General features: G+C 38.3%; 1 protein-coding gene across 8 annotated transcripts in view; it reads right to left on the bottom strand.

The window, feature by feature from the left end:
* The window catches only part of mlxip (MLX interacting protein), a 78203-nt gene that overhangs the window by 16593 nt on the left and 35909 nt on the right, over positions 1-25701 (bottom strand). For 5 of the 8 annotated variants that reach the window (XR_009807030.1, XM_061902305.1, XM_061902319.1 and 2 more), the window contains exons 6-15: positions 23395-23599; positions 17569-17658; positions 16017-16111; positions 12921-13398; positions 12806-12849; positions 11291-11384; positions 5654-5748; positions 5426-5533; positions 673-797; positions 472-586 (exon numbers count right to left, since the gene is read on the bottom strand). Coding sequence is in view for 7 of the 8 variants with exons in the window: in XM_061902305.1 (XP_061758289.1) it covers positions 472-586; positions 673-797; positions 5426-5533; positions 5654-5748; positions 11291-11384; positions 12806-12849; positions 12921-13398; positions 16017-16111; positions 17569-17658; positions 23395-23599 (1449 nt within the window). In the remaining variant the exon portion in view is untranslated. The remainder of the gene's footprint in view (positions 1-471; positions 587-672; positions 798-5425; positions 5534-5653; positions 5749-11290; positions 11385-12805; positions 12850-12920; positions 13399-16016; positions 16112-17568; positions 17659-23394; positions 23600-25701) is intronic. The other 3 variants (XM_061902301.1, XM_061902313.1, XM_061902290.1) reach the window with 2 other exon arrangements.

Raw genomic sequence — 25701 nt, 5'->3', positions numbered from 1 at the left:
GGACTACTCTGCTCGCTTTATTTTTTCGAACTCTTTTGGAACGCAAGAGATGACTATATAATCTAGTATGGGGCAGTGTACTATCTGGTTACTTCTGCAACAATATGCAGTACAAAACCGTAGGTTGACTGTAAGTTGACAAGGCCATGGAGATTCACGCCCTCGGCTCTTATTGTGAAAAGAGTGGTTCATTCTGTGAACAAAACAGAAGCCAGAACTTTTCCTACTGCCTTAGACTTGGAGTGTGTGACATCTCTCGTCAGATCTTTGAGTAAGAACTGAGCATGGAAATCAAGTCTAAAAATGGTCCAAAGTAACTGATTTGGGTCCTGCTAATTTGTATTTTAATTTTAGGAATTTATAGAAAATGTTTTCTGGCCAGGTGATGTACATTCCTGCTAAATGACATCTCAACTAGAACAACTTGCGGTACCTTACTTGTGCAGCCATTGGGGAAGAAAAAAAGGATACAATCCAGAACTTCCAGTTCTGCAGAGTGCGCTGCTTGATGTACTCATTTAAGTCGTACTGCATGTATCCCTGCGTAACCAGTGCTCCGGTCTCTGGCAGTTGGTCATCACAAAGACTGTGATGGAGACAAAAACGGAATACGAGCAGTGACGCTACTGCGTGTTTGTGATTAAATAAGTTAAAACAAGCATGTACACGTACCTGATGGAGGCGTTGAGATCCGCAATCTCTCCCTGGAGTGTCCTAATTTCCTTCTCCATTTCCTCCCTCTCCTGCTTGAGCTTTTTAATGTACTGCACTGTCTTCTGTATCGTGTCCGCATTACTCTGCATGACATCACAGTGATTGTCAACTATTCTGTCAAACAGCGGTTACACAACAAAGAGTAAAAGTGCACCCATTGTAAAAAAAAGGTACGCCTACACACTGCTATGTAAACAGCCGCGTTCCAGCATGTTTGCTTGTGTCACCACTGCATGACTTTCATCTACGCATTACTTTCCTGACTATATTTTATAATTTGAGGTGTTTTAGAGTACATTCCTCACAATTTTAGCAACAGACAATAATATAGGAAACAGGAATGTGCGGTTAGGGCGGAAAGTTAGGCACTTAAGATGATAAATAAAAAAATAAATAAAAAAAACTTGGACAAAAACTAGAAAAGCATTAGGAGAATGCTGAGCTACATGGAGGTAAATGTGTGTCTTTATTACAATAATAATAATAATATTACATTTTATTTGGTATAGCGCTTTTATGACTACTCAAAGACGCTTTACAGGATAAAAAATTAAAATATAAAACACTTCAAAGTAATAGTATAAAATACAATACCTTACAAAAGTTTTTTTTGACAATGAATATATGTAACTGAATTTTTTGCCGTTTGAATTTAGTGAACTGAAATGTTGACATTAAATTATACTGACAATTTCATTGAAAAATTTCAGCGTATAAAAATTGAGTGTAAAAAAAAAAAAAAAAAAAAAAAAAAAAAAACAGTTCCCGAAAATTTCGGTACTTCAAAAAGCAAGAGTCACTTTCGGTAAAATAAGGCTAAAACAGGGGTCACCAACGCGGTGCCCGCGGGCACCAGGTCGCCTGTAAGGACCAGATGAGTAGCCCGCTGGCCTGTTCTAAAAATAGCTCAAATAGCAGCACTTACAAGTGAGCTGCCTCTATTTTTTAAATTTACTTTATTTACTAGCAAGCTGGTCTCGCTTTGCTCGACATTTTTAATTCTAAGAGAGACAAAACTCAAATAGAATTTGAAAATCCAAGAAAATATTTGAAAGACTTGGTCTTCACTTGTTTAGATAAATTCATTTATTTTTTTTACTTTGCCTCTTATAACTTTCAGAAAGACAATTTTAGAGAAAAAATACAACCTTAAAAATGATTTTCGGATTTTAAACACATATAACTTTTTACCTTTTAAATTCCTTCCTCTACTTTCCTGACAATTTAAATAAAAGTTCAAGTATATTTATTTTTTATTTAAAAGAATAATAATACATTTTAATTTAATTCTTCATTCTAGCTTCTGTTTTTTCGACAAAGAATATTTGTGAAATATTTCTTCAAACTTATTATGATTAAAATTCAAAAAAATTATTCTGGCAAATCTAGAAAATCTGTAGAATCAAATTTAAATCTTATTTCAAAGTCTTTTGAATTTCTTTTAAAATTTTTGTTCTGGAAAATTTTGAAGAAATAATTATTTGTTTTTGTTAGAAATATAGCTTGGTCCAATTTGTTATATATTCTAACAAAGCGCAGATTGGATTTTAACCTATGTAAAACATGTCATCAAAATACAAAAATTAACCTTAATCAGGAAAAATTACTAATGATGTTCCTTACATTCTTTTTTTAATTTTTTCAAAAAGATTCGAATTAGCTAGTTTTTATCTTCATTTTTTTCGGTTGAATTTTGAATTTTAAAGAGTCGAAATTGAAGATAAACTATGTTTCAAAACTTAATTTTCATTTTTTTTGTGTTTTCTTTTCTTTTAAACCGTTCAATTAAGTGTTTTTTTCATCATTTATTCTCTACAAAAAACCTTCCGTAAAAGGAAAAAAAATGTACGACGGAATGACAGACAGAAATACCCATTTTTTTAATATATATAGATTTATTTATTAAAGGTAAATTGAGCAAATTGGCTATTTCTGGCAATTTATTTAAATCTGTATCAAACTGGTAGCCCTTCGCATTAATCAGTACCCAAGAAGTAGCTCTTGGTTTCAAAAAGGTTGGTGACCCCTGGGCTAAAGCAATCGATCCTGTTTTAGAACCAGCCAATGAGGTGTCAGGTTTGAAGTCACGTGACATGGGTCTTGCAAAACAGGAAAAAGCGCTATATAAATATAATTCACTAATTCACTAATTCACTGGATAATGATGCTCGATGTGACATAACTGTTACGCAGAACTTTGAAGAAAGTTCTGCAGAACAGGTATATTACATACCTGGAGCGAGCATTTCCTGCGGTCCACTCCAAGGTTTATCATTGTCCCATTGGGTTGAGTTTTTCCTTGCCCTGATGTGGGATTTGAACTGAGGATGTCGTTGTGGCTTGTGCAGCCCTTGAGACACTCGTGATTTTGGGCTATATAAATAAACATTGATTGACAAATTATTATTATTGTAACATTTTAAGTACCGTATTTTCCGCACTATAAGGCGCACCTAAAACCTCAAATTTTCTCAAAAACTGACAGGGCGCCTTATAATCCGGGGCGCCTTATACAGGTATATGGACCAATATTGAGCCACAATAAGCGGTAGAAATAGATGGATGGATGGATGTCTCACAACTACGGTAAACAGCTGCCAACTTAATTTTCCCCCGTTGAAGAAGAAGTGCTCTTCTTCTTCTACGCTTCCTCTTCTTCTACAGCCGCCGACCTTATTTTCCCCCGTAGAAGAAGAAGCGCGCGGTGCATGCTGGGATATATAACTGCGGGAGGCGGGCCGTTTCTGTGTTTACTCTGATGTTTAAAGACCCCAAATTGGCTCCTACTAAGAGACACGCTTACGACGCAGAGTTTAAACGAATCAATGGTGCGGAAGTGGAGGAAGCAACAAGGGTGGATTGACAAAACAACTCCAGCTGCTAGATATTGGTGTCAACAGGGCATTCAAAGCTAGACTGCGAACTGCGTGGGAACAGTGGATGACAGAAGGCGTACACACGTTCACCAAGACAGAGAGACAGCGCCGGACGACATACGCCACTATCTGCCAGTGGATCGTAAATGCCTGGGGCTGATATATCAGTCTCAACTTTGGTCCGAGACTGATATATTAGCAGCCGTATTAGCCTAACTGTTTGATTCGAACACTGAAGAAGAAGAATTTGAGGGATTCGTGGATGAGGAATGACTTAACAAAGTGAGCTGTACATGTTTATTTTGTGTGTTGTGTTGTGTGACATTAACGTTTGAGCAACGTTGAGTTATTGATATATTGTTATTGCTTTGCACTATTTTGTTAGCATGCTAATGTTGCACTCATGTTTGATTTACCGTAACAGTATATTAAACATGTTATACCTTGCTGTTGTTGAAAGATAAACGAAATACCACGTCACTGAATTTACCTCGGGGAAAATAATAAAACAGCTGTTTATTAATTTTGGGAGTGAACGGAGTTGTTAGAACGCTGGTTTGTAATCTATTAATAAAGTTTGACTGACCTATCTGACTGTTTTGTTGACTTTCCCTTTAGCGCAGCTCCATCTAATGGATGCATAACGTAACCACAGCCTCTACTGTAGCACCTATTCTATGCGCCTTATAATGTGGTGCACCTTATATGTGAACAAAGTTTTTAAATAGGCAATTAATTGAAGGTGCGCATTTTAATACGGTGCGCTTTATAGTGCGGAAAATACGGTAAGTATAATATTTTGGATTCAGATAATTATCAGATATTCATGGATGTTTGCCTTATTTTTAGAGTTCTAAATAAAATTGTTCCCTCTCCCTTAATAGATTGTATTAATTAAAAAAATAGCAGTCAAGTAAACACCAGAGCAGTGACCAGAGGAGACTGCAACGTACATAGGCGCAGGACTAAATTGGGCCAAATGGTGGGGTTATCAGAGGCATACAGTCATTTAACAGGCTGCCAGCCCATGTTAGAAACTGAGACCTATCAACATTTAAAACTGCACTGAAACAGTGGTTGAAAACTAATCAGACATGCACGCACAATTAGATTATTCACATGTATTTTATTTTGTTTGTTGTATTTTATTTTAGTACTATTTTTGTCCAAGATCTGTACTTATCGCATGCTCGTAATGTGTTATATTTTTGATGTATTCTTTTGTATCATGACCTGTTGAATGTTTACTGTATTAAACTGCCTTAAGACAACGGATGAAAATTAGCTATTGTGCTAACTCCGGCATATTTACATTGTTGCTCTATGTTGATGAATATGCATTGTCCTAATTCAAACAAATAAATAAATATATCGAATAAGTGGATTTTTATTTTTTCTCCCGCCTTTATTTTTCGCCGTGTTTGTTGCATGTTTGTTGATTATAAAAGATGTTGATCAAGGTGGTGGTCTGGGAAGTAGAAGAGTAATATGGAGGATATTATATCCGAGATCAAACACTTCTCTCAACTGGACTTTAAGACAAAACAGAGGTGATCATAAAAGTTTTCATGGAGGAAAGGTGCATATGGTTATTATATTGTTATCTTAATGAGTAAAACATATTAATGATTAGTGCATAGTAATTTAAAGTTTAAAAAACAAAACAAAAGCATCAGTGCTTCAGCTGGCGTGAAAGGCACCGCATGTCACTTAGAGGAAGTTAACTTGTAAATACTGTGTCTTTGAGTACAGGTAGTCATTACATATCTTGTATCGGAATACAGATTTACTATGCATTGAAATAGAGTCAACACAGCAACTGTCGCTTTACTCACAGGACACCTGAAGTTGAGGGTGGGAACCAGGCAGCGGAGCGTTTTGTAGCGGCTGTTCATAATTAAACGTCTCTTCTGCTGTGCTTGGTGAGATCTGCTTTGGCTGTGCTAATGACACAGACACACAAATATAATTTTCTTTCATCCATTCTTACCAACTAACTAACACGGTTGAGCCAAACATGTTAAGCCAAACATTAAATTAGACTAAAAGTGTTTTTTTTTTACCTGAGGTGTACCGCTAATGATTGGAGACTGCTGACTGGGATCCAGATCAAAAGAACAAGGTAAATCTTGACATGACAATCCTGGCTGATCCTGAACTGGAGACAGAGAAAACCCCCACAGTAAAACAAGACTGCAATTTATTTCGTTCAACAAGAAAACTAAAACAACCATCAGCAAACTCTTTAAAAAAAGGGCAGAAAGACATAAAAAGGAGAAAAAACAGGAACTGTTAAATTGAACAAAACTTACAATAATTTGTAACCTACAGCACATAGATGATATACAGGCCCGTTTTATCGTAAAATTCAGAGGTACCTCAGTTTTCCCTCTCTGACAACATTTTTTGCCCCGTTTTTTTTTTACATCGTCCCATATAGTGTAAAGCCTAACAAATTAGTCCTACAAACTAAAAAATACCACACATTGGTGACTCAGTCTTAGTGCTTTTTAAATTGAATTCAACTCCAAAATAAACAACCATGGGGCCAAATAAAGTAGCAGGTGCCAGCACTCTGATAGAGAAGGTGTTGCTATAGTCAGAAGTAGTTTAATAAGTCCTATTAAGTGTTTGCCTGTAAGTATTATACTTATGGCATATCAGCGGTTTGATCACAATGTTTATCTTTGCTTTATATTTCATTGTCCTATTTGGAGGTTTTGAACATCCCCTGTGAAATCGCCAATTCAAACAGGCAGACTCCATTGGTGGATCCAATGTAAAAAACCATAAAGCTAGCGCATTTTTTTGAATCAATTTCTTTTAATTGCTGGAATCTCAAAGAGAAGTTTTTACCTCATAAATTATATTGACATACTTTCTTTCTGTGTGTCCAGTTTTGCAGTGCTTTTTTTGACAACATGCTATCTGTCTGCGAAGCCAGCTGGAAGTGACGTTAGCATGAGCAAAAAATTAGCGGAGTTATGGAGTACGTTGTAAGCTTTTCATTAATTTGTTAGTGTTTCCCCCCTGAGACGAGGCTACCACGGGACAAATATTGCATTGAGGTGAGTTTCAAGTCTTTTTGGTAAATGAGCCCACACTTTTAAACATTTAGCATTGAACTAGAGGCAGAGAGGCGTTATGTCATTACTATAGTGGCTAGCTGATTAAAAAATACTCTTTCCAAGGTTTCCGCAGCTACCAGCAAATATAATTATCGGTAATGCTTTTTAACGCCTTTTTAATGCCACTAAAAATAAATTTAATGACCATGTCCTACTACAGATAGTCATATATAGTCAAAAGCTTACAACTGTCTTTATAGACACAATTGTAAGCATCTGACAATGATGATTCTGAATAGTTAAAACATTTACAATCACTGTTACTCTCGAGTGAAGTACAATTGGCTGACAAGACTGTTTAAGTAAAGGCTGAACCAGGTGGAATTGTATTGAATTTTTTAACGCCTTTGGACATCAAATGTTATGCTTTTAAAGGCCATTTAAGTAAGGCCTAAACTTTAGCAAAATCCATTTAATGACATTTAATAACCTGCAGAAACCCTGTCTATTATTTGCAGGGGTGTCAAAGTGGGATTTTTTTTCTGCCATTTAAATATGTAAGTTATAAAAAATACATTAAAATGTTAATATAAAATCGAAATATCCGTGAAAGTTCAATAATAAGGCTTTCTTAAGTCAAATTAACAATGTCTAGAACAAATATAATAAATCTAACCCTGACAGCATTGGAGAAAGTTATTCACAAGTTTCACTTTTGCATCTCATTCACGTAATTGTGTTTTTTTCGCGGTGTGCAATAGGGTTGTTAATATTTTTTTGCTGAATTTGATCTTCTATCCATACATATTACTGAGTCATATGTAGTATTTATTACTATTTTTTGTTTTTCATTACGCTTTACTTCTGTTACTGTATGTGAAAACCTGCACTACAACAATGTAATTTCCCCATCGTGGGCTAAATAAAAGTGTATCCTATCCTAATTGTGGTGCATTAAAGATCTGATTAAAGTTACAAACAGTATTGACACAGTCACCAGTCACTCAAGGGGGGGGTCCCCACATCTGCGGTCCCTTCCAAGGTTTCACGTTGTACTTTGGGGTGAGTTTTTTATTTTTCTGTATCATCTTTGCTATAGCTAAAAGGCAAACGTTTGCAGTTTTTGCAGCTGTTAGAATTGAGCAAACAGATTAAAAAAAAGCTGCACAAAAATGTGGAACACAGTGCGCAGACAAAGTGACGGTCTAAAAAGAAAAAAGGCGATTATGGCTTGCAAGCCTCCAACAGAATTTGGATGTGAATAAAGTGGATAACATTCAAATTTGCTTAGCTCAATTTGTATCTGCCATGTGTTTATACATGTTTTGCCTGTTTATTGTGACTTTTTAAAAAACATTGTAAACAAACAAGGACTGTTTTTTATTTCAGTATAGCAAGATAACTGACATTGACAAATCTCCCTTGCTTTCCTCACCCAGCCATAAACCAGCCTTAAACACTAAAAAGACAACCTTTATAGCTTTTAATGTCAGTTGCTGTATAAACTTTGGGAAAAGGTTTGGCACGACACGCTGACCTGAAATTGTTGAAATAAATAACAGAAATATATATCAGAATTAATTTTTTATCGTTTTACAACAACAGCAAATTTGCATCAGCAGATACAATATATACACAATAGGCTTCAAACATGCATTAAATGATACGTTCTGGAGCCACAAATCAATTAACTTGCACTTCCCATTTTATGCAAGTAATTAAGCTTTGTCGTGGGCTTTCGTAAATGTTTTTTTGCTGCTATGCTTAGCTAACCACACTGGCTGGTAGTGCGTGATACATTTTGACTGGGCAGCACAGGTAGACTACTTAAGTTCTGTTTTGTAGTTACGTTGTTGCGTCCTCAACAGTCGAAACATTTAAAAACAAAACAAAACTTTATGCATGTTTGAAATAAAAAATAACATTAATAGATTTTTAAGACCTTTCAAAATGTGTATTTGAGACCTTTTATGAGATTTTAGGAGAATTTTAGACAGTTTAAGGCCTTAAATTAAAATTGTGGGATTTAAGACTTTTAAGAGCCTGTGAATACCCTGTGTATAGCACTTTATATTGTATTCACAGTGTACAAACCCTAACTAAAATAGGGACTTTTGTCGAGGAAGGAACCCAAAATTAATTTTTACATTGTTTCTTCTGGTGAAAGTTGGTTCGTAATCTTTCCATTTATTAACCCTGTTCAAGAACTGACTAAGTTCATAAATCGACGTTCTATGTATAGAAAAACAATGCCAGTACACACCAAAATGCATCAATTTTCATTTGCTTTTAATCAGCCGCTTTTATATTATAAAATGACATCGCTGAATAGAGGTGTAATATTTTTCATTTTTAACAGTCCTTATTTGTTCTCAAACACACACTTAGGACGGAGCTACAGGGTGATTCACCTCCTTTCTCACAGCTGTTTCTGCACAACGCCCAAAGTACAATTTTCATCTTGATAAATCTCACCGCACGTGCTAAATCATTTAATTTTCTCCTCCCAATATTATGGGCGTTGTGATGCTCAACATGTATTCTGCATATTAATGAAGCCAGACACCCTAAATCAGGCCTGGGCAATTATTTTAAAAAGGGGGGCCACATTTAGGGAAAAAAATGTGTCTGGGGGGCCGGTATATCTATTTTTAGGGACACTCATACAAAACCTCACAATAATGTCTGATTGAATGCTAAAAATGTTATGACAGACCTCCTTGAAAAAAGGAAATGGATTTTTTAAATATTCTAAGAACGATAAAACACTGAATATTGACAAAATATGAATGTCACACCCCTTTTCGATCGACATATTTTACAATCAAGTGAAAAGTAACAAAAATGCAACAAACAGTGAAATATGAACGCGAAGGGTACAAAACAAACCCACCAACAATCTGATACATCTGATATATTACTAAGCTTTAGAACTTTATTGTGAAAATCTCCTTCCGTGTCCGTGGAAACGCTTCCCACCCACACTGCTTGGTTCCTCGTCTCAGGTGCTGTGATGTCGATTACCATAGTAACTAATTAGATGGCCATAGTAACTAATTATATTACCATAGTAAGTGATATATCATCCAAAAGCGCAGATTCCAACAATTGAAATACTATGTATAGTTCAAGCCTTATGGTCATTAGAAAACATCACTGCACATCATAATGGCAGTTACATTTTCCATCTTAAAGATCTAAAAAAAAATATTTGAGAATGTTCGGCGGGCCAGATTGAAAAGCTTAACGGGCCACATGTGGTCCCCGGGCCTTTATTTGCTCAGGTCTGCCCTAAATGGAATGCGCTTTCAATTTTGCTTATTTGAGAGACACATTCCTCTGCGCACAAGTTTAGTAGATCAGCTTTGCATGTGCTATCAAGTTTGCCCGTGTTTTAATAAATGCAAACCTTTCGTAGATCAGACCCTGTGTATGGGACAGCAACACTAGGTGTAGGGTGGGAAGTGGGGGCCTTTGAGGAGTCTTGTGTATGGGGGCCCCAAAATTAGTGGTAAGCCACTGATCATTCATGCCGAATCTTAACCCATACTGCCAAGCTTGAGACCTCCGATTTCGGGAGGTGGGGGACGTGGTTAACAGGGGAGGAGTATATTTACCTTACCGCTAGATTCACCAAGTCAAGTATTTCCTATATATATATATATATATATATATATATATATACATATATATATATATATATATATATATATATATATATATATATAGGAAATACTTGACTTTCAGTGAATTCTAGCTATATATATATATATTAAAAAAAAAAAAAAATATATATATATATATATAAAAGAAATGCTTGAATTTCAGTGTTCATTTATTTACACATTTACACACACATAACACTCATCTATTCATTGTTGAGTTAAGGGTTGAATTGTCCATCCTTGTTTTTCTAACCATATGCATGTACAGTAGATGGAAGTATTGTCCTGTTTAAGGGTTTCACAACATTGCTGTTTAAGGCAGATGAACTGCTTTACGGTAGACGAAAACAGACTGTTGTTGTTGTGTGTTGTTTTACCGCGCTGGGAGGACGTTAATGAAACTGCCTAACAATAAACCCACATAAGAAACGAAGACCTTGCCCTTGATCATTCTACAGTTATAACGTCATTGGGCAGACACGCTCTTTATACACGTCACTCAGGTCTGCATGGAGCTGGAGAGGGCGTGGCCTCCAACTCCGCCTGAATTCCGGGAGATTTTCGTGAGAAAATCTGTCCCGGGAGGTTTTTGGGAGAGGCGCTGAATTTCGGGAGTCTCCCGGGAAATCCGGGAGGGTTGGGAAGTATGTCTTAACCGGTACCAAAAAGTACCTGTTCTCTGCATTAATCCTTGTGTAAAACTATAATTATTCTCAATAAAATGTGTTTTGTACTTATATTCTAGGTGTATGGAATGGATTAATTGGATTGACATTATTTCTTATGGGACAAAATGCAACAGTTTTTGTTCAATTAGTTTTTAATTTAATACCAAGGTACCACTGTATAACGACTTAGCAATGCTAAAAGGGTTGGTCTATTTACAAAATTAAAGATATTTTTATACAGGTTAGGACTCTGTTGCTGATAAAAGGTGGAGGGTTTTGGTGCAAGAAGGAATCCTCACCGACACGGGGGGGCGATTCCTGCTTTAGGGTGTTTGAGGGGGCGATGTACTGAGAACACTTCTGGGTTTGAGGTAGGACAGGGAATCCATAAGTCTGATGGGATACATAAACAAAGCATGTCATCATATGAGAGTTGCATGGCTTTCATGTAACATGAGATACATCTGCTTCACAGGTGTACTAGTATAGTCATATGAAAGCATAGCTCTTCACACTGCTCTTAGATTGTATACACGGTGTGCCTAACGATACACCGTATTTTTCGGACTGTAAGTAGCAGGTTTTTTTTTTATAGTTTGGCCGGGGGTGCGACATATACTCCAGAGCGACTTATGTGTGGAATTATTAACACATTACCGTAAAATCCATCCCCATCCATTTTTTACCGCTTATTCCCTTTGGGGTCGCTGGTGCCTATCTCAGCTACAATCGGGCGGAAGGCGGCGTACACCTTGGACAGGTCGCCACCTCATCGCAGGGCCAACACAGATAAACATCATTCACACTCACATTTACACATTTGGGCCAATTTAGTGTTGCCAATCAACCTATCCCCAGGTGCATGTCTTTGGAAATGGGAGGAAGCCGGAGTACCCGGCGGTAACCCACGCAGTCACGGGGAGGACATGCAAACTCCACACAGAAAGATCCCGAGCCTGGGATTGAATCCAAGATTACTCAGGACCTTCGCATTGTGAGGCAGACGCACTAACCCCTCTACCACCAGGCTGCAAAATATCAAATAATATTATTTATCTCATTAGCGGAAGAGACGAAGAAAATGTCAGCTATCGTCACACACACGTCAGCAATCGTCACATAAACGTCAACCAATAAGAATTTGGCGGGGGAGGGTCATGGCAGAAGTGCATTGTGGGTCATGGAATGCTAAGTGCTATATACTATATGCTACTGCTGTAGCTATTAAAATAGATCATTTCATCGTTGGCGGTAACTTATAAAAACTGAGAAGGGCTGAACAAAAATGGCACAAAAAAGGAAATCATGTACTGCAGATTACAAGCTGGCCATAGTGAAATATGCAGCAGAAAACGACAAGAGGAAGAGGCGCATACCTTTGGAGTTGGCAGAGTTGTTTAGAAGCAACATCGAGGAAGAAGATTTCATCAAATTTATCGATTAGGAGTGACAGATTGTTTGGTAAACGTATAGCATGTTCTATATGTCATAGTTATTTGAATGACTCTTACCATAATATGTTACGTTAACATACCAGGCACCTTCTCAGTTGGTTATTTATGCGTCATATAACGTACACTTATTCAGCCTGTTATTGACTATTCTTTATTTATTTTAAATTGCCTTTCAAATGTCTATTCTAGGTATTGGATTTTATCAAATAAATTTCCCCCAAAAATGCGAGTTATACTCCAGTGCGACGTATATATGTTTTTTCCCTTCTTTATTATGCATTTTCGGCCGGTGCGACGTATACTCCGAAACGACTTATAATCCGAAAAATACGGTATCTGGTGAAAATTATGAGAACGTACCGTGAACATCACCGCTGGAGGTTGGGTCGCATCCATTTTCACAGCTGAGATCACAGTTAAAGGGGAAGAAGAATTTTAAAAAAAGACGCACACAAATAACTAACTAACTACCAACCTGTGAAGTAAGGCGGCGAGGGCTTGACTGGTTGGGCTGGGCTTATCTTCTTCAAATTTTGTTTTTTGCTGGTGCTGGCCCGCTGCAGGCTAACTGGGACGGCGAACTGCGGGGGATACACGGCGGAGGTGGAAAGCTGATTCAAGGGCAGCAGCCTGGACTGAGCAAGTGGCGCTGGTGTGCACGCAGAGCGGGCGGCGGCCGCGGAGGGGTGTGTGATGATAGAGGGCGCTAAGGTCTCATCCAAAGAATCCAGTGGAGGGGGAGGCCGAGGTTGTGCCACCAAGTCCTGAATGGGAAGGCACGAAGACACCATGGTATTGAGGGCGGATACGTCTTCATGGTTGCCCAGCGCCACTTGGCTGGGATATTGAGGCAGGTAGCTCTCCACAATGGCGCTATCACTGACATCACAGGCATCAGTAGTCTGAGAGGTCAGGGGTGAGGAGATGGCCATGGGATACATTAACTGGTCCTGCTGGAAAAAAACACATTTCCTCCTTAAGTCTCTAATTGGTGCTTCAACTGTTGTTTATTACCTTATCATCTGTGTAAGTTTGTGTGAATCTCCTGGCTAAAACTTTTGATGAATTAACCATGATCAGGGCCGCCCCTGGTTATATTGGGATCCTAAGCAGGAATATATTTAGATTGCTTTAATTTTTAATCAAACTTGAATTTATATTTGATGCATGTTTTGTACCAACATTCATGGGAAATAAATTGCTGCTGTTATTTAGTGTAAAATAATACATTTAAGATACTTTAAACACATATTTGCGTATCTTTCTGACACACTTCTAAACAGGATTTAATCTCAGTATGATCATTTACCAGCCCAGCACTATCACTGTGCGCCAAATGTACAATGTGTATGTCGAGGGGAATTTGCAATTATTTTGTCGTCAGTGATGGGGTAGGAAGGACAGAAATGATATCTGTGGTAAAACTGGGAAGCACTCTGTAATTCATTCATCGACATTATACATGGGTCTATTCACACAAAACGGGGCCCTCCACTAGTCGCGAGGCCAAATGCACAACAAGTGATACACATTCAAACAACGTAATCTCCATCATTAATCAATAAAATCCTAAGTCAATTTGAATTAAATGTAAAATGTATATATTCGATCTGAGGCTGTTTAATCTAGCTCTGATGTAAAGTTAAAGTTAAAGTACCAATGATTGTCACACACACACTAGTTGTGGTGAAATTTGTCCTCTGCATTTGACCCATCCCCTTGTTCACCCCCTGGGAGGTGAGGGGAGCAGTTAGCAGCAGCGGTGCCTCGCCCGGGAAAAATGTTGTTGATTTAACCCCCAATTCCAACCCTTGATGCTGAGTGCCGAGGAAATGGGTCCCATTTTTATAGTCTTTGGTAAGACTCGGGATTAAACAACTGGTAGCGAAATTAATTGGAATGTATTACTACGGGTGTAATGGTATTGTAAATACAGCCGATACAGCTGCACCCAAGCGGAAGGCAGTGCACACCCCGTGCAAGTCGCCGCCTTATAAAATGACCCCAGGCACGCACGTGATGCACCTATGTTTTGTACAGCACTTTGTGATTTTTATCTGTAAAAAGTGCTTTATAAATAAAATGCACTTACTTAAACATTGAACTTTAAGAAAAATTACTTAAACATCGCCATCTACTCAATTTTATGGATTTAATACATTGTAAGATTTCCTCATGAGGAACCCTGAAATATTGTGAACATTTAAATAAAAATTATTCGGGGGTCCTTCAAGTAGATTATGATTGAGACATTGACATAATTTCTTCCTGGATGTTATAGAAAGTAAGATAATTTGTGAGCTGTTGCCTTCTCTTTAGTTATTAAAAACGTCTCCTATTTGTCAAGATATTTACATCAAGTTTAGAATTTTGACAGAGATATCGTTTTTGTCGTCTTCATATCCATCCACCTCTGTCACAGAGTAATTTGATTGAGTTACAGAACATAAAAATACTTTAATGAGCCTACATTCCGAGTGTTGGTGAGGCTTGTCAAGCAGACTTGATTGCTGCAGTAGCAAAAACAAAACAGGACCAGGAAAACTCTAGGATAGAAGGACAAAAATTGGATTTCCCAGGCAAAAATTGGATGTTTTGACAGGATTTGCAGTGATGTACCGTGTCGGGGAACCCGAACTGCATTAGAAGGGGAGAAAGGAGGGCATGGGCACGTGAGCACTGCAGTGAAACCAGCTGAGCAGACCGGAGAAGAATTCTTACAAGAACGTAAATAAATGCCCCTATACATATCAAAACATCCATCCGTCCATTTCCTACCGCTTGTCCCTTTCGGGGTCGCTGGAGTCTATCTCAGCTGCATTCGAGTGGAAGGCGGGGTACACCCTGGACAAGTCGCCACCTCATCGCAGGGCCAACACAGATAGACGGACAACATTCACACTCAAATTAAACATATTTGTGGGGAATTGCTGAAAATTAAATAGAAAAAAATAATGGGCTCCAGCAAACACAGAACTTTTCTAATACAGGGCAAAAAGACATAAGCAGTCTTTATTAATTTCTACTTCATTAATTATCTATTTTTTAAATACTTGCATATATACTTGTGTATATATTGTATCTGCTGATGCAAATTTGCTGTTGTTGTAAAAATTTTTAAATAAAAATAAAAAAAAGCTGATATCGATTAAAATACCAAATATTGGCTCGGCCTACAATCTGTCCATCTCTACTTATTGCCACAATTGTCTACTGTTCATTGTCTAATGTCTGACAGAATTTAAGATATCTAGATGCATCACTTCCAGATTCTGCATTTGGATTTGCGGTTTACCACCTTTTAGGAATGAAGATGACTTGTATTGATCTGACTTTTGCACTATTTTCTAAAAGAAAGAAACAAAATTTCCTAGGTTTGTTAAGCAGACTAGTCGTGTGCGATAATTCAGTTTAGTATGATTACTATGTTACAGGGATTGGGTTTGTGTCACTACCTAAAGGGAGAGAGAAAAGCAAAATACAAGATGGAGGTACAGAATCTTACACTTCCTGCTTGTGGTGGTAGTCGTGAAAGTGGTGGTGTGTTAAGGTGCTGAGAACTCTGTGTTACCTGCGACTGAGAGCTGCTGCTGGGCATAGGGGGAACTGATGGTGCAGTGGGGGAAACAAGGGGGAAGACGGGCGGACGGTAGCTGTGAAATAAGTCTGGAAACAAGAGTCTCTATGTTAGCAAGTGGTTAGTAAAAAATATAAAAGAAGTAATTACACTACTTTCTGGGTTAGATTAAGCCAACTACTATGCAACTGAGTTACTGCAACACGTTTGCGCGATTCCCATAAGTGTGCACAATTAGTGTGTGTATGTTGGTGTCTGTATTTGTTAATATACAGTATTTGCACCACATAACAAAAAATATCTTCACCAGAGACAATAATGCATGAAAACAAAACATTAAACTCATGAGATCACTGTCTCTTTTTATCGGTGGTAAGGGTGTGAACAGTAAAAAGGCTTGGTGTTTCCAGTGTGTTTAAACAGTGCAAGGAAACAACAACTTGATTTGTTGATCAATACAACAGACAATAAAGCAGGTTTCAGTGCACTAGTAAATGGTCTAGTGCAGTGGTTCTCAAATGGGGGTACGTGTACCCCTTGGGGTACTTGAAGGTATGCAAAGGGGTATGTGAGATTTTTTTTAAATATTCTAAAAATAGCAACAATTCAAAAATCCTTTATAAATATATGTATTGAATAATACTTCAACAAAATATGAAAGTAAATTCATAAACTGTGAAAAGAAATGCAACAATGCAATATTCAGTGTTGACAGCTAGATTTTAGTGGACATGTTCCATAAAGATGGATGTCAAAGATTTCTTTTTTTGAAGAAATGTTTAGAATTAAGTTCATGAATCCAGATGGATCTCTATTACAACCCCCAAAGAGGGCACTTTAAGTTGATGGTTACTTCTATTTGTAGAAATCTTTATTTATAATTGAATCACTTGTTTTTTTCCAACAAGTTTTTAATTATTTTTATATATTTTTTTCCAAATAGTTCAAGAAAGACCACTACAAATGAGCAGTATTTTGCACTGTTATACCATTTAATACATCAGAAACGGATGACATAGTGCTGTATTTTACTTCTTTATCTCTTTTTTTCAACCAAAAATGCTCTGCTCGGATTAGGGGGTACTTGAATTAAAAAAAATGTTCACAGGGGTTACATCACTGAAAAAAGGTTGAGAACCACTGGTCTAGTGCACTTGAAGGGGACATCATGACCAATTATCCCAGGACATACTGTACAGGCGAAACCAAGCCTTATCTGTGGAAACGCTGCCAACAGCACTAAGGGGAAAACTAACTGGATGAAAAGGGTGCAAGCGTGAAGGTATAACTGTTACCAACAATGCTAAACAGTAATGATAAAAGGTGAAAGCAAAGTTGTTGGGCTCAGTTCTGGCGACTGGAGCATCTACTCACAGAAAAAGTCAAAACACAAACAAAATGTGATTATGAATCAACAAGATTGAACCTCAGTGCATACCAAGCCAGGTTAGGCCAACGGTTGATTTACTCAAGTCAGGTAGAACAAACAGTACAGTTATTATGGCTAAATCACTGTACTTTCACACAAGTTAACCACTAGGAGTACCTTGGAGAGGGTCAGAAGAGTCCATAAAGTCGAGGTTGGGCTGCAAGGGGTTGAGTCTCGGTTGGATCATGTCTGCATTCAATGCATACGCTGCAAAATGGTAGAGGTGGAGGTCAGTGTTTCCAATACATTCATTTATTTGTGGCAGCCCGCCACCAATAAAATTTGGCTGCCACAAATAAATATGTATTTTTTAATACTACATTTTTTGTTTGAGATTTATAGTTACAAGAAAATAGCCCTTCCCCTTCCAGGTTGTTTATAGTGCATCTAGAAAGTAATCACAGTGCTTCACTTTTTCCACATTTTGTTATGTTACAGCCTTATTGCAAAATAGAATACACTCTTTTTTGTCCTCAAAACTCTACACACAATACACCATAATGGTAATGTGAAATTAATAAAAAGAAAAAAACTAATACACATGTACATAATTTTTCACAGCATTTTCCATGAAACTCATAAAATGAGCTGAGGGGCATCCTGCTTTAACTGATCATCTTCAAGCTGTTCCTACAGCTTAATTGGAGTGCACCTGTGGTAAATTGGACATGATTTGGAATGGTCCACACTTGTCGTATATAAGGCTCCTCATATAAGGTCCCACGCTTGACAGTGCATGGCAGGACACAAACAAAGAATGAAGTCGAAGGGATTGTCGGTGGACCACAGAGACCGGATTGTCTCAAGGCACAAACCTGAGGAAGGGTACAGAAAAATATCTGCTACCTTGAATGTCCCAATTAGGGCTGGGCAATACAGCCTTTTTTTAATATCTTGATATTTTTAAGCCATGTCATGATACACAATATATATCTGGATATTTTGCCTTAGCCATGAATGAACACTTGATGCATATAATCACAGCAGTATGATGATTCTACGTGTTTACATTAAAACATTCTTCTTCATACTGCATTAATATATGCTCATTTTAAACTTTCATGCAGAGAGGGAACTCACAACTACGTCAATTGACCAAAACTGTATTTATTAAACAGTTATTAAGCAGTGGCACAAACATTCATGTCATTTCAAAACAAAAAGTGCAAGATTGTCAGAGACCTTTTAAAACAAGCTATTAGTGCACTTTTGTGCATGATGTCACTAAAATGACATATCAAAACAAAACTAAATTAAAGTGCACTTTTTGTACAGAACGCCACTACAATAGTTTAAAACAAATAAAGTACACTTTTGTGTCAAATAAAAATGAGCTGCATAATAGGAAATCAAATAGTGTATGTCCTTCGCTATGTGGTAGGTTACTGCGGACGTTATCTCCTTCTGTTGTTGACCATTTTTTCATACGGTGTTGATCTGGAAAAGGTTGCCTCTGCATTTTGCGGGTGTGGCACCGAACGGAGATGTTGAAATGCGGAGTTTCAAGCACTCTTCATTCTCTAGCGGGTGACTTTTCAAATGATGCTACACATTAGCAATAATGCTACTTTTTGTAGCAACACTATTGCCCCACACTTGACATATTACGGTTGTCTCTTCGACATATTCCCACTTGAAGCCAAACCACCGCCAGACGATGGACCCCGTGCTGTTTTTCTTGGGAATTAATTATTCCTGCTTTTGTTACCAAATTCGCACCTTCTTTCTCTCGTATTACCACTCACACCACAGATAAAGATAACATTACCCATGCCGCTATCTCGCTGCTCCGCAAGGGCATATACGTATGTGACATTCGTAAGAAGTTGCGCTTGTTTTATGGCGATATATCGCCCAGCATTAGTCACAATGAGCATAGCGGCGTCCCTGATCCGTATATGGAAGAAGTTTGGAACTCCCAGGACTCTTCCTACCGCTGGCGAGCCAGTCGTCCAAACTGAGCGATTGGGAGAGAAGAGACCTAGTTAGAGAAGTGACAAAGAACCTGATGGTCACTCTGTCAGAGCTATAGCGTTCCTCTGTGGAGAGAGGAGAAACTTACAGAAGGACAACAATCTCTGCAGCAATCAACCAATCAGGCCTGTATGGTTGAATGACCAGATTAAAGCCATTCCGCTGTAAAAGTCTGCCAAAAAACCTCTCAGACCATGAGAAACAAAACTATCTGGTCTGATGAGACAAAGTTCGAACTCTTTGGCGTTAATGCCAGGCATCATGTGTGGAGGAAAGCAGGCACCGCTCATCACCAGGTTAATACCATCCCTCCAGTGAAGCATGGTTTTGGCAGCATCATGCTGTGGGGATGTTTTTCAGCAGGAACTGCGAGACTGGTCAGGATAGAGGGAAAGATGAATGCAGCAATGTACACAGATATCCTGGGTGAGCACTCGAACTCCGGCTGGAGCGACAGTTCATCATTCGACATGGAGCCAAGATATCAAAGGAATGGCTTAAGGAAAACTCTGTAAATGTCATTGAGTGGCCCAGCCAGAGCCCAGACTTGAATCCGATTGAACATCTCTGGAAAGATCTGAAAATGGCTGCGCACCAATGCTTCCCATTCGACTTGATGGAGCATGAGAGGTGCTGAGGAATGGGCAAAACTGGCCAAAGATAGGTATGTCACGCCTGTGAAATCATATTCAAAATGACTTGAGGCTGTAAACAAAGTATTGAACAAAGGCTGCTAAAACTTATGAACATCTGATTTCTTATTTTTTTTAAACATTTAATTAATTTACATTAAAAATAAAATAAAATAAAAAGCTGTTTCACATTTACATTATGTGTAGAATTTCAAGGGACAAACATGAATGTATTCTATTTTATAATAAGGCTGTAACTTAGCTAAATGTGGAAACAGTGAAGCACTGTGAATACTTTCCGGATGCACTGTATGTGCTGCCCTCTCCTGGCAATCATATTTAACATAACATTGACTACGTTATTTGTTTTAAAGTTTGAGTTTGAAGTTTTACACAATAGGCTTCTTAAAACTCATTTGTAACCTCTAGCCTTTAAATAGACCACCCTTTTAGACTAGTTGATCTGCCGTTTCTTTTCTTTTCTCCTCTGCCCCTCTCTCCCTCGTGGAGGGGGAGGCACAGGTCCGGTGGCCATGCATGAAGTGCTGGCTGTCCAGAGTCGGGACCCGGGGGTGGACCGCTCGCCTGTGCATCGGTTGGGGAAATCTTTGCGCTGCTGACCCGTCTCCGCTCTGGATGGTCTCCTGCTGGCCCCACTATGGACTGGACTCTCACTATTATGTTAGATCCACTATGGACTGGACATTCACATTTTGTTAGACCCACTCGACGTCCATTGCATCCGGTCTCCACTGGGTTGTGAGTTTTTCCTTGCCCTTATGTGGGCTCTGAACCGAGGATGTCATTGTGGCTTGTGCAGCCCTTTGAGACACTTGTGATTTAGAGTTATATAAATAAACATTGATTGATTGATTGACTGTTGTGTTGCAGCTTGCTACAAATAAAGAACGAATAAAGTTGTCATTCTGCGAGGCAAAACTGTCATCTTTTCCATGAGTCAAGTCAGTTTCGGGCAAACACTGACGCCTGCCTGTAGATGTTTTACGGACGGCAAAGCACGATACACATCACACTGTTGCCGTTCAGCAGCCGTCACGTATCCCAAATGAGCAGGACCAAGTTCATTTGCTTCTGCTCTTCTAGAAGGACAGAATAAACTGTGGTTTGCTTTACAACAACTCCCCTTATCACGTGATTATACACAGATTCACAAGATCCTGGAAAAGTCTGCGACATTCCCCTGCACGGCGGAGACCCCAACCATGTGCATCAGAACAGCAGTGGGGATAGGCAGACGGCGGAGATGTTCCGTGGCGGTGCCGTTCAGCAGTCGTTATGTATCATGGGGGAATCTAGGGTAATAAAGTCGAGGGTGTACAAATTTGGGCCCTGGGAGCTTTTGCGGGCAGGAACTTGTTTTGTTATTTTAAAAGGGCCCTGTTTAATCAAGCATGATGTTGCTGTTAAAATGTGAGTGTAATGTTAGCACGCTCGCTCACATTGCTATGCTAATGTTGCAAATCTATGTGTTCGCTTATCACACCTTAATGTTACATTGTTTTATGTGATATGTGGCATCAATTTTACACTGTATATCTTCCTGAGAACCACAGTCCTTTCAATCAATCAATGTTTATTTATATAGCCCTAAATCACAAGTGTCTCAAAGGGCTGCACAAGCCACAACGACATCCTCGGGTTAGATCCCACATTAGTTCAAGGAAAAACTCACAACCCAGTGGGATGTCAATATGAGTGACTATGAGAAACTTTGGAGAGGAACGCGGATGTGATCCCCCCCCCAACGGGAGACCAGATGGACATCAAGTGGGTCTAGCATAATATTGTGAAAGTCCAGTCCATAGTGGATCTAACATAATAGTGAGAGTCCAGTCCATAGTGGGGCCAGCAGGAGACCATCCCGACCATCTAGTCCAGGGGTAGGGAACCTATGGCTCTAGAGCCAGATGTGGCTCTTTTGATGACTGCACCTGGCTCACAGATAAATCTTAGCTGACATTGCTAAACACGGTAAGTAATGAATAATCACAGTGTCGAAAATAACGTTCAAAATATAAAAGATTCTCATGCATTTTAATCCATCCATCCGGTTCTACCGCACCTGTTCAAGAAGTCGCATTAATGGTAAGAAGTATTTTATTTATTGTTGGTTAGCTTCTGAATAACAATGTTATTAAAAAGAATAAGAGACTTACTATACTCTAAAAATGTTGGACTTACTTAAAAATGCATGCATTTAGTTCATCATCATCATTTATATTTATTCCTTTCATGAAAATGCATATATAAAAGCCACGTACAATTGACACTTTCATTGTTTTTTTGTTTCTTATACATTTCCATGACCAGAAAGGAGCAGATGGAAGAATAATATTCTTATATTTATCTGCCCCCTTTTTAACACAAATTATTTTAGATGACTTTATAACTCCAACATACTTTCCAACTTTCCTTTAAGCATTTTCACAATGACACGTCCAATCTAAATCAAAATTAAGTTTGATATAGTTCCAGTTTTCTCTTTTTATAACTCTTATTAAAAACAAAGATATTCTTACAGCTTTTTAAGTCTTTGTTTAGAGAATTCCATGCTTTCACACCAACAACAGACAAGCACGTTAGTTTCAAATTTGTTCGCACTCTTGGATGTTTAATGTCATACGGCCTTCTGTGGTTCTCATCTTCAGATGTGAACACATAACTTTTGTATGTCCTTCGGACGAATTTTATTTCTTGCTTTGAACATCATTAATAGAGTATTAAATTCTACAATGTATTTTAGTAATCCTGACCTAATGAAGAGTGGATTTGTGTGGTCTCTATATCCTACTTTAAAAATGATACGAATAACTCTTTTCTGTGAAATAAAGGCATTATTATGATATGTATTTCCCAATATTTCTGCACAATAATTGAAATAAGATACAATAATAGTTGTATTCAGTCTTAAAAAATATATTATATGGCGCTCACGGAAATACTTTTTAAAATATTTGGATTGTATGGCTCTCTCAGCTAAAAAGGTTCCCGACCCCTGATCTAGTCCTTTGCAATAGAGTAGATATTTGTGTTTTTTATAATAGGGTTTACTTTTGGGGGGACATTTTTAACTGTGACGAGTACACAGCTCATTACCATTAAAGCTAGAGACACACAATGCAGTTTTTGCCAGTAGGAATTACTTAAACCACTTGTATACTGTCCAAGTTCCAGTATGATTCCAATACAATATTGTGGGAACTTTAGGACTAATATGAAATGGTCAAAAAACCTTATATAATGAGACCGTTCATATATTATTCATTCCAAAATGTCTATTTGTAAATGATGGCATAAAACAAAATAAAACTCCTACTTAGCTCCTTGGGGCTGGGCCAGGTCGTGGACTGGTGGAAAGTGGTGAACAACGTGTCTGAGAACCCCGAAATCAAAACCTCCATGTCAAAGAGGCTCTCCAGGTCTGTGGGGACTGGCAATTCACTCTCTTCATCCTGATAAAAGGAGACACGATGCATGGCTGGAGGGATTTCCCCAAACAACGATAACTGCTCCTTGGGCCCCTTTAGTGAGTAAAAAAGCAAGCAGCAAGCTGGTTAATGACACACGCATGCAGGGTTGAGCGGAGCTAACAGGCAAAGTGTACAATTACTAAACATATGTTTGTCGTACACGAACATCAGTGATGTGCTTTCCTGCCAGCGAGCGGTACATAGCACTAAATTCAAATTATGGATAGGCAGAATCGCAATGAATTATAACAGTCTTGCTCTTGTTCAAATCAATGGACTGAGTTAGCAACTAACCCATAAGCAATTTAGGCATGACTGGAATTGGCAGTAATCAGAAGATGGTGCAATGAATTCAGACTTAACCAGTTTGTTTCCTAAACGACCTGCAAAGCAAACCAAAGGGGAAACGTCTGTTATGTGTCTTTCCGGCCACCTCAGATGGTGAGTAGTTTTATTTATCATATTTTTATACACCGGTAACTGCACTTTTTAGAGCAAGGGCATCAGACTTTTTTTCATACCGAGTGGGGGATATGTGCAATTTTAAAAATAATTACATTGCCGTATTTCCTTGTATTAGCGCCGGAGCGGTAATTAATTTAAAACCTCTTCTCACTCCGGCGCTTCCCAAAGGCATGCGGTAAATTTAGGCATGCACTAATTAATTTAAAACCTCTTCTCACTCCGGCGCTTACCAAAGGCATGCGGCAAATTTAGGGGTGCGCTTGTAAATTTGAGTGTGATGTAAGGATACCATCATGAAAAGCACATTTAATTAAAAAAAAAAACTTTATTATGTAGCATTAAAAATGCAGATGACCTTAAAACGCCACAACAGTCACCGTATGTAAGTACCCAAAATAAAGACTCGACATAAATATAAATTCAATCGGATCAGAAACATTGGAGGAAACGGAACTAAAACCTGATGCTAACCGCCTATAGAAAATACATGGGTAGGGCTAGTAGCTACTATTAGCAAATAAATTCACTTACCAACCCGGCTTGATATCTTAACATCGCCACACGGCCCTGATGGTCGACACCTATAAGTTTACAATTAGTTGTAAAATGTTGGATGGTTGTTTTTACGATATGCAGGCAAACGACAACTTTAAAACATACCGGCTTCAGATGTCCCCAGGCTTAGCCACCGCATCTGGCAGCCACCTTGGAATGCTGGATTATATAGAGCGCCATAGGTTGCAGTGGGTCACATGAGCGCCTGTGTTATGCTCGCGAGATAAAACGTGGAAACGGCGCAGGTAATATGAGGGGATGCCATGAGAGGAAATATGGCTTATTTCCCACCCGTGTTACACACTCGTGACGTGACGAGTTCGACCCAGCGGTAAAACGAGGCATATGCTAGTTATTCTGCGAAACGAGTTTGACCCGGCAGTAAACCGAGGCATGCGCTAATTATTTTGCTAAACAAGTTTGACCCGGCAGTAATTCTAAGCATACGCTAATTATTTTGCAAAACGAGTTTGACCCAGCGGTAAAACGAGGCATGCAGATAATATATACCCGGCGGCAATTGAAGGAAATAGAGTATTTCAAACCACGTGGCCGTCAATGTGTACAGGCTGAGAGCCCTGGCTGGTGACTGGATGAGTGTGAGGAAGAGGGGGAGCCGGTGTGTGTGTGTGAGTGTGTGTGTAAGTGTGCGGTGAGAGGGATGTCTACAACCCTCACGGTAAGGTAACCATTAATACGTCTCAAAAAAAGAGAGTTTAGTTCGGTATGGACGGATTAAGTTGCCTTCACAGTATAAGACGCTGGTTTACCCATATGCCTGATATGTGATAACAAAACATTTAACGGTCAAACCCATTTTTAAAAACCAAGATTTTATGAAACGTACTCATTTAAAAGTAGCCCTACTCTTTTCACTGTATTCTCTTATTAAAACTTAAAATAAAAATTTTACAACTTTTAAAAGATTACTGGTGAAACTCAAAAATTTGAATATCATGCTAAAGTCCATTCATGTCAGCAATTCAACTTTAAATGTGAAACTAATTTAAACTCATTATACATGCAAAAGAAGATGTATCAAGCATTTATTTGTTATAATTTTGATGATCACATTTTAGTTTTTGAAAACTTTAAATTTTCCGAGATTTTTGATTCAAGGTTTTTATAAACTG

The sequence above is a fragment of the Nerophis ophidion genome, linkage group LG01, assembly GCF_033978795.1.
Source record: "Nerophis ophidion isolate RoL-2023_Sa linkage group LG01, RoL_Noph_v1.0, whole genome shotgun sequence".
Classification (NCBI taxonomy): Eukaryota; Metazoa; Chordata; class Actinopteri; order Syngnathiformes; family Syngnathidae; genus Nerophis; species Nerophis ophidion.
The sequence above is the reverse complement of the archived record's forward strand: the minus strand, read 5'-3'. Positions and strand labels throughout refer to the sequence as shown.